This window comes from Vitis vinifera, chromosome 14 (genome assembly GCF_030704535.1).
Source record: "Vitis vinifera cultivar Pinot Noir 40024 chromosome 14, ASM3070453v1".
NCBI classification, from domain to species: Eukaryota; Viridiplantae; Streptophyta; class Magnoliopsida; order Vitales; family Vitaceae; genus Vitis; species Vitis vinifera.
In genome coordinates, this window is record NC_081818.1 from 29,940,594 (window position 1) to 29,953,150 (window position 12,557).

General features: G+C 30.7%; 1 protein-coding gene across 1 annotated transcript; it reads left to right on the top strand.

Annotated features, from left to right (window-relative positions):
* The first annotated feature begins 6,842 nt into the window (after window positions 1–6,842).
* On the top strand, window positions 6,843–9,110 carry LOC100245564 (transcription factor MYB16). The gene is made up of 3 exons (XM_002283807.4): window positions 6,843–7,095; window positions 7,191–7,320; window positions 7,820–9,110. The coding sequence occupies exons 1-3, from the start codon at window positions 6,963–6,965 to the stop codon at window positions 8,736–8,738; spliced, it is 1,182 nt and encodes a 393-aa protein (XP_002283843.1). The 5' UTR covers window positions 6,843–6,962; the 3' UTR covers window positions 8,739–9,110.
* The last annotated feature ends 3,447 nt before the right edge of the window (window positions 9,111–12,557 follow it).

Sequence of the window (12,557 nt, forward strand, 5' to 3'; positions counted from 1 at the left end):
AAAATTTTCTTTTTTGCATAAAATTTTAATTTAAAGAAAATAAGTTAATTTTATAAATTCATGATAGATACATAAGAAAGGTATCAAAATATTTATGAAAGTTTTAGTAATTTAATGAAAATATAAAATATTTTGAAAATACTTTCCAAAATAGATTGTTTAATTCTTTTTAAGCTTGTAGGATTATTCCTTTTTTATTTAGAGAAAAATATAATTTTGTCAAGGAATTTAGAGAGTCAAACATTTCAATTCTTAAAAACTTATTTGAAAATGTCATAAAAAAAAACTCTATATTTCTTGAAAAATTCAATTTTAAGATAAAAGTGGGCCTTGACTGTCATTTGTTGGCACCAAGAAGTAAAGTTGGGCCAAGTCTACCTTTCTTGTATATAGAAGCCCATTATACTTCAAACATGAGAAGCCCATAGTTGTTCAAACCATGTTTGAGCTTCATTTGAGAAGTTGCTAGGCCTTGAGAAAACAAATTCACTAAATTTTAGGATCACTAGATAGTTGAAAACATTTTATTTCATTTGGTAAAATTTAATCCTTGGAATGGTGAAAGCTCATAAAAATGGTTTTTTTTTTGCTTTTTTGTTTTGTTTTTTAAAGACAAATCATACAAATCATAGGCTGAATATTTTTGAATTTTTTTAAAAATATTTTCTCATGCTTTTCGTTTGGATAACTTTTGATTTTTTGTTTTTTTAGCTAAAAAAAATGAAATAGAATCAAAGTCATGATTTTCTTAAGAGTAATGTTAGTATTATAAAAGTGATTTTAATTAAAGTATTTTTAATTCATAGCACTTTCATTGATAACACTTTTAAGTAGGATAACTAAATTCTAAGGTATAATAATAAAAAAAAAAGTGTTTTCATAGTAATTTAAGTAATGAATTATCTATGAAAAGTGAATTTTTTTAAATCACTCATTAATTTTTTAAATCACTTATTAAATGATAATTTAAGATTCATTTGAGGAAATTTTTTAGAATTTTTCATATAATTTTTTAAAATTTGTCAAACACCTAATTTAAGAAAGTGTTCTCCAATATCAGTAAGTATTTCTAATTTTTAAAAGATCACTCGTAAAGCAGCTTTTAATAAACTTAAAAGCACTTCTTTAATCTTCTTAGGGAAGTGCTTTAAGGTTTTCCAATAGAACTAATCAAATTATTGTATTAAATATATATATAAATATATATATTCACATATTTTTCCTATTATTTTAGTACAATAGGAATTCAATATATTTTGGTAAGTTAAGTCTTGGTTAAGGGAATTACAAAAGACATAAATAGGTAGTCGAGGCAAGTTATCCTTTTTTTTTTTCATTTTATCTAAAATTTAATAACATTGCTTAATTTTAAAGATTTCTAACAATAAGTAAAAGAAATTCAATCCCATATAAGAACACTAGATATTATATGAAAAAACCACCCACAAAAACTTTGCAGAAACTCTACAAATATAAAAAAATCATAGGTTCCAAAAACTTCATAGAAAAACGTGTCGAATGACCGCAAACAAATCCATTAAATTTGAAAATGATTACACACAGAATTACCTAATTTAGATGCTTTTACTTTTCATAGTTTTATATGGGTTAATCTCCACACAAACTCACTTCCTTAATGCAATACTTTTTACTCCTTAGGAGATACTTCAATTTTACATTGAGGCTAATAGATCAAACACCTTTTTTTCTTTTTTTTTCTATTGAAAAATATTTTCAAAATCGTTCTCGAAAGATTGATTGATTAAGAGTAGGGGCTATGAAGATAACTATGTTCTTAACTTAAATTTATATTAAAAAAAACTTTTAAAAATACAAAAAGGACAATTAAAACAACTCAAAACATAGGATTGACTTTTAAAAATTCTAAAAGGGGCTTGGGAATGTTGAGGGAGAGGGCATTTGAACATCCTTTGATAAATTTGAACGCTACTTTCCAATTTTGCATATAAACTCTTGTTTTTCGTGTTTATTCCAGAATTGTCATCTAGCTAACATGTCATAATCATTTCTTAAGCTCTAATTATATGAAATGCATATGTACCTCAAAATTTAACCAATTCTAAATTAGTTTGAAATCAATTATAAATAATAAAATTCTCAAAGGTAATTCAATGCAGAAATAATAATAATAATAATAATAATAATATTAATAATAAAATAAAATTATCAACTTCTACTAATACCTTTACATTTCTCTTTCAATTTTACACGTGGATACAATAAATAAAAATAAATAAATAAATAAATAAACTATAGTAGAGGGATGCTATGTTAATCCACCAATGAGATACAAAAATTTGAATAATTAGATAATGATGGACATAAATCATATGACTTTGGTTGGATCCATATTTATTTTTCCTCTTTCTCCATGGGAATAATAATTTTGGACACCCACAAATCATAACTTAATTAAAGGTATAATGACATAGACGCATTGAATTTGCATACTTTCATTATGAAAACATAGTCTAAAACAACGACTGTGAGACCTAATAATCCATTCTAAGGCTTGTTGGACAGAGACATATAACCAAAGTTGAACATTAGCATGATTTCTCAAATTATTGTGATGTGGAATAATATGTGAACATATTTTTGAGTGGAAAAATAGCCACGTGGACAAATGTGAGGTTGACAAGTGTAATGGGAAGTCATTGAAGAGGGCAATTAAGGGGATGTTGGACCATATAAAAGACTGGAGCTGGCAGTGATCAAAGAGAATTTAAGGTGGTGACCCCAGTGTCTCCAACCAATACGAATCTTTGAGCCATTACACCATTGCTTGCCTTACCACAAACATTTATTTTTTTGTATTTAGCCTTTTGCTTGTGGGTCCAAACTCTTTGTCGTTTTCATATATCGTAATCATATAAATCAACTCCACAAGGTCTGAGCCCCACCTTCTTTAATGATATTATTTAGAGCTTCCCTTCAATCTCAATTTACCGTTTTTCTTTTGATTCTATTGTTGGGAAATCTCTGCCATGCAAGGGCTCTCTCCTATGTCACTGTTGTCATAAATCATGAACCCCCCACCTTTTTTTTTTCTTTGGGATAAGTATAAGAAAGTGGAGGGGAGTGAGTCAAGCTTCCTTGTATGAATGGTGAAAATTTTTCTAATTATGCATTTATATGCATTGATAGCTTTTATGAAATTAGTTTTGAGTTTATAATCATTGCTACTCTTAAGGAAATTTTCATAATCCAAACGCAATTACATGCTAAATAGACATAGTTTCATTATGAAATATAAATTTTAAAATTGTTTTTGGGATTCATAAAAGATTATGTCTTAAAATAGGGAGAATCATTGTGAAGATTGTGGATCCAAAATAAATAATATTCATTCAATCTTGACAAGTCTGTATCAAAATTAATCATTTGTAAAAATGCTTGAAATCAAGTAACTCAGAAACCCTCTGTCGATGTGTACTTTAAATTTATATGAGAGAAGATGAGTTATAACACTATACGTCATAAAAAAGAGAAGTTCATTGAATTCATAGGTGATGATGCATGCATTTGGGTTAAAAGGAATAATATTGATCCTTTTATTATTTATAAATCTTTGTCACTATGTATCTAACAAGTAGTGACTCAATGCCAACAGACTTGGATTTATATAGTATCATTATATTTATTTACATTTTCAAAACGTAAGACATTGTTATATTTATTTATGTTATGAAAAAGTAGGAAAACCCATTTTTCTTCTTATGTAAGGAATATATTTTTATTTAATTAAGTTTTTAATTATACTTATTTTTTTTATAAACACAAAGTTAAATATAATTAACAAACAAAGAATTATTAGATTATGAAGTTTGAATTAATTTTATTGTGCTTCACTCAAGATATTAAATGTTGAGTTGTCTAATCAGCTTGTGGGGGTTGAGCTCTCTGGTGAACTTGCAAGGATCCAACTATTTAATTAGTTCTCGGGACGTAGGGTGCCACACCCCCTATAGATGGTTTTTTTTTTTTTTTAATTAATTATGTGTTGACAAGTTTGTTTCTATTATATATTTAATATTTTTATATTTAGGGTTTTATGTTTTCAGACTGATTGCAATTGAAATTTTTTTTTTAGAGTTTCACCATTATAATTTTTCTATTTTATTTTGATTAGTAGATTGTTGATTGTTGGTGTACTCCGTAAACAATATTAAAAATTGTGTCTTTTGTCTTTTTCTTTATTTTTCACTCGTATACATGATTTGATTATATATATAAAAATAAAATTACAAAGCAAATATAACTATTTTTATTTCTAGCTACTTCGTTCTATTGGTATAAATGGAAGTTTAAAAGCTCCCCAAATAACCCCAAAAAAAATAAAAAATAGAAAAAATCTCACCATCAATCCTTAATGCAAATTTCCAAAATATGGTACAACATTTTATTTGAATACCCACCATATTTGTGATCATGATCATCTTCTTGAACAACCAGGAACGTTTGTCCTCCATGTAAGGGATTTCTTATGGTTACAACTCTCATATAATGACACTTCTGCATTAATTACTAGCCAGGATCATTTAGTAAGATATTTTGGACCAGTCCCACTGGTTACGTGGACACATTGACATTCAGGAGGCAAAGGACATTCATTAAATGAGATGATAAAGGACTTACAAAGACATTTTTACCCATACAACTTTTGTATTACAAGGAACTTTGGCTCACAAATGAAAGAATTAAATTGTCTTTTACTCAATATTTTATTTTATTCTATTCTATTTTGTTTCCATCATCACTTGGATGATTGGAGGGACGGTACTGATGAAGTTGGCGCAACAAAATCCACATTTATCTCTATGTCCCATTGCATTAACTTTGTCCTAGATGTACTGTAACTTATTTTGGTGGGACAGTAATTTGTGATTACAATAGATTAAAGTTTAGTTGAATCAATTCTACTTTTGACTAAGAAAAAGGGCAAAAAAAATTTGCAGGTCACCATTTTTCTCTGAACTTATCTAGAATTGAGAGAATTTCTACATCTGACTTTTGACACCCATCCACTTATTTCATGGATTTTGAATCATATTTAGTAATAGAATATTTGAAAAGTTCAATGTTTTTAACTTATCGATTTAAGTATTAAGACATATAAAATTATACAAACTAATTATAAAATATTTATTATATTAAGATGTGTATGTAAAAGAAGCTATAAATAAATTGAATTAGGTTATGGAATAATAATAAATCATTAAATTAATTTATCAAATACCCTTTAAAAATAATAATTTAAGTTATATTAAAATATTAAAATTTATCAAATATGGCCTTAGAAAAGATATGTAAGTGTTATTCAAAAGAGTTTTTGAATCACGATGTTCTAGAATACAGATCGTAAACTTTGTAACTTAATTTATTTATGTTAGAAGAGTAAAGACTTATTATTATTATTTTTCTCAAATTTATGTTTGGAAACAAAATTTTGTTTTATAATTTTTTTTAAAAAATATAGTGAAATATAAAATCAATTGCAACATCAAATATTATTATTTCATCCCCTTCTTTTTTAATGCTAAAAAAAAATTTGGGGGTGCCCCTTTAAAGGTAGAATGGGTTGCTTGGTCCCAACCAAGATAGCTAGGCCAATTGGGCAATTCACAACTCTAGTTCAGTTTGAAACCAAGTAAGCCTCATGGGGTTGTGACCCAGGTCTGGTACAGCCCTTTTTGGGCCTTAACATTAACTGAGGGAGTAATAAGTGAAATCCACACCACTCATGCACTTTAATTTAGGATGTCATTGTATTGACTTTCACATCTTTGAACCCTTTTTAGCATCCATATGAGTTTTGGGAAGAAAATTGATTTTTGATTAGTGAAACCAACCAAGATGAATGCATTTATGGACCTGGCAAAGTCTTCCATGGGTTTGACGGTGAAGAAAGCTGAACTTTCATGATTTTAATTTTGGATTATATATGATGGGGGTCTAATCTCATATTGGAATGTAAATTCCCACCTACCTAGACAGGGGTCTAATATTTTAGGGTTTGTCTTGCAGCCTAATTCTAAAAAATGTGCAATTGTTTTTTACCTTGTAAATTAACTCAATCTAAAGAGTTTTCACACTATGTTTTCATTTATAGTCTACCAATAGCTTGACCACCACAACCAAAGGAATAAATTATGACACATAAATGGTAGAATTATGTGTGTGTAGAATTCTATCAATACTAAATTGCTTCGCAACTTTGTTGTTTTATACAAGAAATTTCCATTTTAGCTCATCATAAAGTGGTCAGGATAAGCAATGAGATCACATTTCAACAAATGAGAGTGAGTCCCATGTCGTAATTTTTTTTCCCACTCCCTCCCATTTATTTAATGGCTTCTCCAATTTCCATTTTCAAGCTCAAAAAGATTCTTGTAGTACGTGTGGAGTTTGTGTAGGATTCATGATAAATGTGATAAATGAATGATTAACATAAGTGCATACCATCTTGACAAAAATTATTTGAATTTTATTCTTGAAAACAATTAATAATTATTGTAAGGAGCTATTTCTCAAAACAATTTTTCTTTTTAAAAATTTGTTTTCAAAATTAATATTTTTAAACAAATCCTTGGATTAAAAAAAGTGGCAATTTCTAATCATATTCTAAAATGATTTCTTTAACAAAAACGAGAAGATAAACAAGAAAACCATGGTAAGTTGGGCTGAAGAAATTAATTAACAGTAACAAGTGAAAAGGGGAGTATGAAAAAATGCAACCACATATGAGTTAGAGGGTACTTTGGTCAATAGATTTTGCGCATACTCTGATCAAAATTTATTTCGTTATCCCGTATATGTCGCTGACCTTTCTTCGCTACCCCATCTCTCTTCTTCTTTCTTTCTTTTCTTCGGAGACTTCTTCTTCTTCTTCTTCTTCTACAAATCTCTCTCCCTCGCTATTTCTGTTCTCACTGACAAAAATGGGCAGATCACCATGCTGTGACAAGGTGGGGTTGAAGAAAGGGCCATGGACTCCGGAAGAAGACCAGAAACTCTTGGCTTACATTGAAGAACACGGCCATGGGAGCTGGCGAGCTTTGCCATCAAAAGCGGGTGATCATCCGCACTGAATTCTGCATGGAGATGGGTTTTCTGAGTTTAGTTTACTGATGATGGGGTTTTGTGACTTGGTGGGTTGTTGTGTGTAGGGCTTCAGAGATGTGGCAAGAGTTGCAGACTGAGATGGACTAATTATCTGAGGCCTGACATTAAGAGAGGAAAATTCAGTTTACAGGAGGAACAGACAATCATTCAACTCCATGCCCTCTTGGGGAACAGGTACAAAAGTAGATTTTTTCTTGTTATGACTCTTATGATTAGTTTTAGTACTAGTGTTATAAATACTTTCTCTGAGGAGTCAGGTGCAGGGTTCTTGAATTTTTTTTCCTCAAACCTCCACTGTTTTCAGTGAAAATCCCAGTCCTGAGTCTTAAAATTTGAGAAGTGGGTGTCTGAGATGTAATTAATACCTGCTATTAGTGGAAGAAGCTTTGATGTTCATCACCAAAGCTGGCTTCCAAAATGTACCATATGTCTTTTGTTTTGGCATCAAAACCATCTCGAAATCTTCATAATCCATGTGAAGGGTTTTGAATATGGGGGGAGGAATCTTGAATTTTTCTCCAAAATGACATAGAAAATGATGTTAGTTTGTTGTATTATCATCTTGATTGAAATGGGAAATGGGGGTGGTAGTTGATGGTTACTAGGGCGTTTTTGTTTTATAGGGATTTTTTGGGGGTGTGTCTCTATTATGTTTTTGTTGTCTTGTCTGAAGGTGGTCGGCTATAGCAACTCACTTGCCTAAGAGAACAGACAATGAGATCAAGAACTACTGGAATACGCATCTCAAGAAAAGATTGGCCAAAATGGGCATTGATCCAGTCACCCACAAGCCCAAAAGTGATGCTCTACTCTCCAGTGACGGCCAGTCAAAGAACGCCGCTAATCTCAGCCATATGGCTCAGTGGGAGAGCGCTCGCCTCGAAGCGGAAGCTAGATTGGTCAGAGAGTCCAAGCTACGTTCCAATTCTTTCAACCATCATCCGGGGACTCCCTCGGCTTCTACTTCGGCGGCGGTTGGGGGCAAAACGGCTGCGGTTTCTAGCAGTCCGCCGCTGTATCTTGACGTGCTTAAAGCTTGGCATGGTGTGTGGCCCAAGTCAACTGAAGGTGGTGGCTCTAGCGGAGGCGGCGGCGGGGGCGGCGGTGGTGGTGGGGGTGTGGCGGTCGCTGGCGACCTCGAGTCTCCTACTTCGACGCTTAGCTACTCCGAGAATGCAGCGGCGGTGGCGTCCACGGCGGTGATTGACTTCGTGGGCAACTCAGGCTCTTGTGAGGGCGGGATCATCAAAGACGAGGGCGACCAACAAGAGTGGAAAGGCATGGGAAGCTCGACCCAGTTGCCGGAGTCCTTCACGTCGGCACTCCACGACATGGCCGTGCCAATGGACAGCGGCGCGTGGACTCCAGAGTCGCTCAAAACCGTCAACGGCGGACACTTCATCGAGGGCTTCACCGAGCTTCTCCTCAGCAACTCAACCAACCGGACCCTCTCAGACACAGACGGCGGCGGAGACTCTGACAATGGCGGCTGCAGTGGCAGTGGCAGTGACTACTACGAAGATAACAAGAATTACTGGAACAGTATTCTAAATCTGGTGAATTCGTCACCGTACGATTCTCCCATGTTCTGAAAAACCTTATGGACACCATGCACACAGAGAGAACCAGTTCAATTGTTAATAGCTCGGCCGTTTCCGCTCAGTCCTTGTTATCAGTACTCTGCCATTCCTTCTCTGCAAACTGATCAGAATCGGAATGCAACTCGTTGGAGTCGACTCAGTGATTATCTATATTATTTTTTTTCCTCTCTCTCTCTCTCTCTCTTTCTTTTTCTTTTTTCTTTTTTTTTTTTCTTTTTTTTTTCTTTTTAAGTTATTATTCAAATGTAGATCTAGGGTGTGGAGAGTGGGAAATGGTGGAATTGCAGAAACTAATGCTAAATAGAGTGTATGAAATGAATGAATAAATCTTATTAATAATAAATACCTTTGTATTTATGGAAATATAGAGAGAGATGTCCACTAAGGGGTGTATTTATGATCAACTTTACTGCTGTTGGTTTCATGTCACATTCTGGTTTTATAAGCAATCAAATTCTTTTGTCGTGTTTGGTTCCCGTCAATGAGAAAGAAAATAGGAGAAAGTAGATAGAAAAAAAGTGGGTTTTATAATTGGTAAACAAAGAAGCCGTATCTTATGGGAGAAAAAAAAATGATTTGGACGGTGGTATAGAAAGACAATTCAATGATTAATGTAGGAAGAAATGAGAAAATTTTCTTTTGAGTTTTCTAGGTGAGGGTTTCATGTGGAGCTTGAAAATTTGTAATTTTGTGGATATTAAAGAAAATTAAAGAATCTTGTTGGGACGGTGAGTTTTTGTACTATGTTTCAATTCTTACATTGTAATCTTTAAAAACACACTACTCCATACGTTCATTCATTCGGAATTAATATTTTTTTTTCATATTATTTAGAAATTATTTGAAACAAATTTAAGTTTATTTATTTATTTATAGATAGGAAGGAGAATGAACAAAAAATATTGCTTTCATTATTTAAGTATAAAAATAACTCTTAAGAGTTATTTTTAAAAATTTGATTTGTAATAATTATTTTTTAAAATGCCGTGAAATAAACCCTAAATTTTTTATATTCCATGTAGAAAAGTCTCATTAATTAAAAAAAATTTATATATAAAAAATTAATTTAATAAGATTATTTTCATCTAAAAAGTTGATAATATAGGAATAAGAAAATAGATGGAAATAAAATTATAGGTTAGTAAATAATATTTCATTATAGACATTTCTCCTAAACATATTAGTCTCTCTTTTTGGTCTTATTCAGCTATTTATATCTCAACAATGATAAGTATTAAGGCAAATAACAAAGAAAGATATTTGCAGCTATTATAGTAATTAATTAATTAATCATAATTATATATATATAAAGATTATAGATTTATTTTTTTAAAAAAAATTATTTAATTTTTTTTATATTTTTAATAAATATTAGAATGTGTTTGACAATCATTTTAAATATTTTTATTACTTAAAAGTAAAAAAATTTAAATATTTAAAAAGTTAAAAATATTTTATTATTATCAACCAAACTCTTGATAGGACAAGAAAAGAGCCTAATTTATAAAAAATTGGGGTTATCTTTCAACATCTATTTTTAGAAATTATTTTACAAAATTGGAGTTTGCCAACTCTTTAAATTTTTAAGTGAAACAAATTAAAATTAAAGAAAATAATTTAAAAAATATAAGTATTTAGATCAAATTCCTCATTTTCTTTTGGATGTTTTTTATAATAAATGAGTTTTATTTTTCATATCTTTGATCACTAATTTTTTTATGAATATATATATATATATATATATATATTTATATTTTAACTATTATTATTTAAAAATCAAAAAATATTTTTGGGTGGTAAACTATCTAAGGATGACCCATAAAAAATAAACAAAATGCAACTAAATCTCTTTAAAAAAAATCATTTAAAAAACTCGCCATCACCACTCCCCAAGGGGAAGTACAGCAAATAAATCAAGGAGCCCACAAGGGCAAGTGTGGATAATATCACAATAAATATAGATTTTGGTCCCAAAGTCCCCACAAAAAAAAAAAAAAAAAAAAAAAAAAAAAAAAAAAAAAAAAAAAGTTGCTTTTAATATAGCCTGCAACAGAGGCACAAAAAAGTCTGACCAAGAAATAGCCAGGATGGACCCCCATCCTCCGTAGATCCGTTGATATGTTGACTTTGATTTTGTGGGAAAACCAAAATTAAATAAATAAAAAGGGAAATTATTGGTGAGTGACGTGGATGAGTCGTAGAGGCTCCACGTGTCTGGTCCTGAAATTTCATAATACAATAATTGGGGGGGAGGGGGACAAGTCACTGACAAAATCCATGCAATGTTGTTAACAAGCCATGCACACATATAAAGTTGGGAGGGACTTCGCATTAAGTGTACAAAGTTGTCACACGTTCCCTCGTTGGACCACCTTCACAAAATTGGTCCTGGACCTTCAAAATTATCTTAGCTTAGTTATTATTTTTCACTTTTATCCTATGCTTCAATCCCTCTTTAGTCTTGATGAAAATGCTTATTTATACTTTTGTATGCATTCCTGTTCAGTTAATATGTATCATTTCGATATTTTAATATTCTTCAAATATTTCAAGGTTTTTAAAATATTTTTTAAAAAATGAAAATGACTTTTTTTTTTCAACATTTTTGTATTAATAATATTTTTATTAGAAATTTCTAATATAAAAAAATGCCTTTACTTGATAGGGGATTTTTTTTTTTCTCTTTTTTTCCTAATTCATGCTTATAACCTTGAGCTAAAAGGGGTTGGGTGAATAATAATTATGAGCCAATTGTAGGTTTTTCTTTTCTTCTTTTTTTATTTTTATTTTTTCCCAAAATTATGATTCTCCATTTTTGTCAATCCTCATTTCTAATTGCCTAGCAGCTACAAATGGACATGGTTTCCCATCCATCCTTGTCCTCATGGATGATGCCAAAGTGTGTTTGGTTTTGTTGGGTCGTTGTGCTCCATTTCATAGCCATTGTTTTAGGCTTTTTATGACTTAGGAAGCAAACTGTCCATATCAATAACTTCTTTTTGTTTATTTTGTGGGGGGTTTTAGAGTCTATGTCAAAAGTGCCTATTGCCTAATTATCAAAATGGTTTTAGGGCTATCTAAGAGAACATATTTTCATTTAGAAAATTTACAATAAATTTTATGTAAATGTAAATGATAATGATATAAATTGTAATCTGCTCAAATTTGAGATAAAAGCTATTGATGAATTAGTTTTAAGTTAATAATTTTATTTCATTTTTTATTGAACCCGATACATCATACTTTCATGGGTTTAACCCGTTCTTGTTTCACCTTCGAGCTACTTCAAAATTGTTATTTCTTGAATTGTGTATGTAATCGGAATTGCTGAGGTTTAAAGAATGCCTAATATAAGTTATCATATTAATTGCTCTTAAAATCAATACCTCGAGTTTTAATGTATGACAAATTAGTCATCCCTATAGTCCTAAGATTCTTGTTAAGTGTTGCCTATTATAATACATATGTTTAAGTTATAATAAGGTTTTTGATGCAGATGATGACATATAATAGACTATATTTAACATTATCAAAAGGGTTATGGACTTTATTACAAAATATAATGAATGAACGTATAAAAAAACTATTGGATTTTCTACAAATAATATATTCCACATAAAAATCTAAACGGGAATTGAATGTCAAAAAATTAAGTATAGACATAAATAGATAGATAGACAAGATAAGTAGATAAGGTGATAGGAAGCAACATGAGGAACCTTCATTATAGGTCTGCTCTCTCTATCTCTCTCTCCATGTATATATATAAAACAGTATCTCATCATTTCGAAGAGGAGAGAAGAGAGAAGA

What these genes read in the sequence shown, in the direction of transcription:
- LOC100245564 (XM_002283807.4), top strand. Translation starts at nt 6,963, where the DNA reads ATGGGCAGATCACCATGCTGTGACAAGGTGGGGTTGAAGAAAGGGCCA. An exon ending in AGCTTTGCCATCAAAAGCGG is followed by an intron (nt 7,096 to 7,190) that starts GTGATCATCCGC and finishes TGTTGTGTGTAG; the next exon opens with GGCTTCAGAGATGTGGCAAG. An exon ending in CATGCCCTCTTGGGGAACAG is followed by an intron (nt 7,321 to 7,819) that starts GTACAAAAGTAG and finishes TCTTGTCTGAAG; the next exon opens with GTGGTCGGCTATAGCAACTC.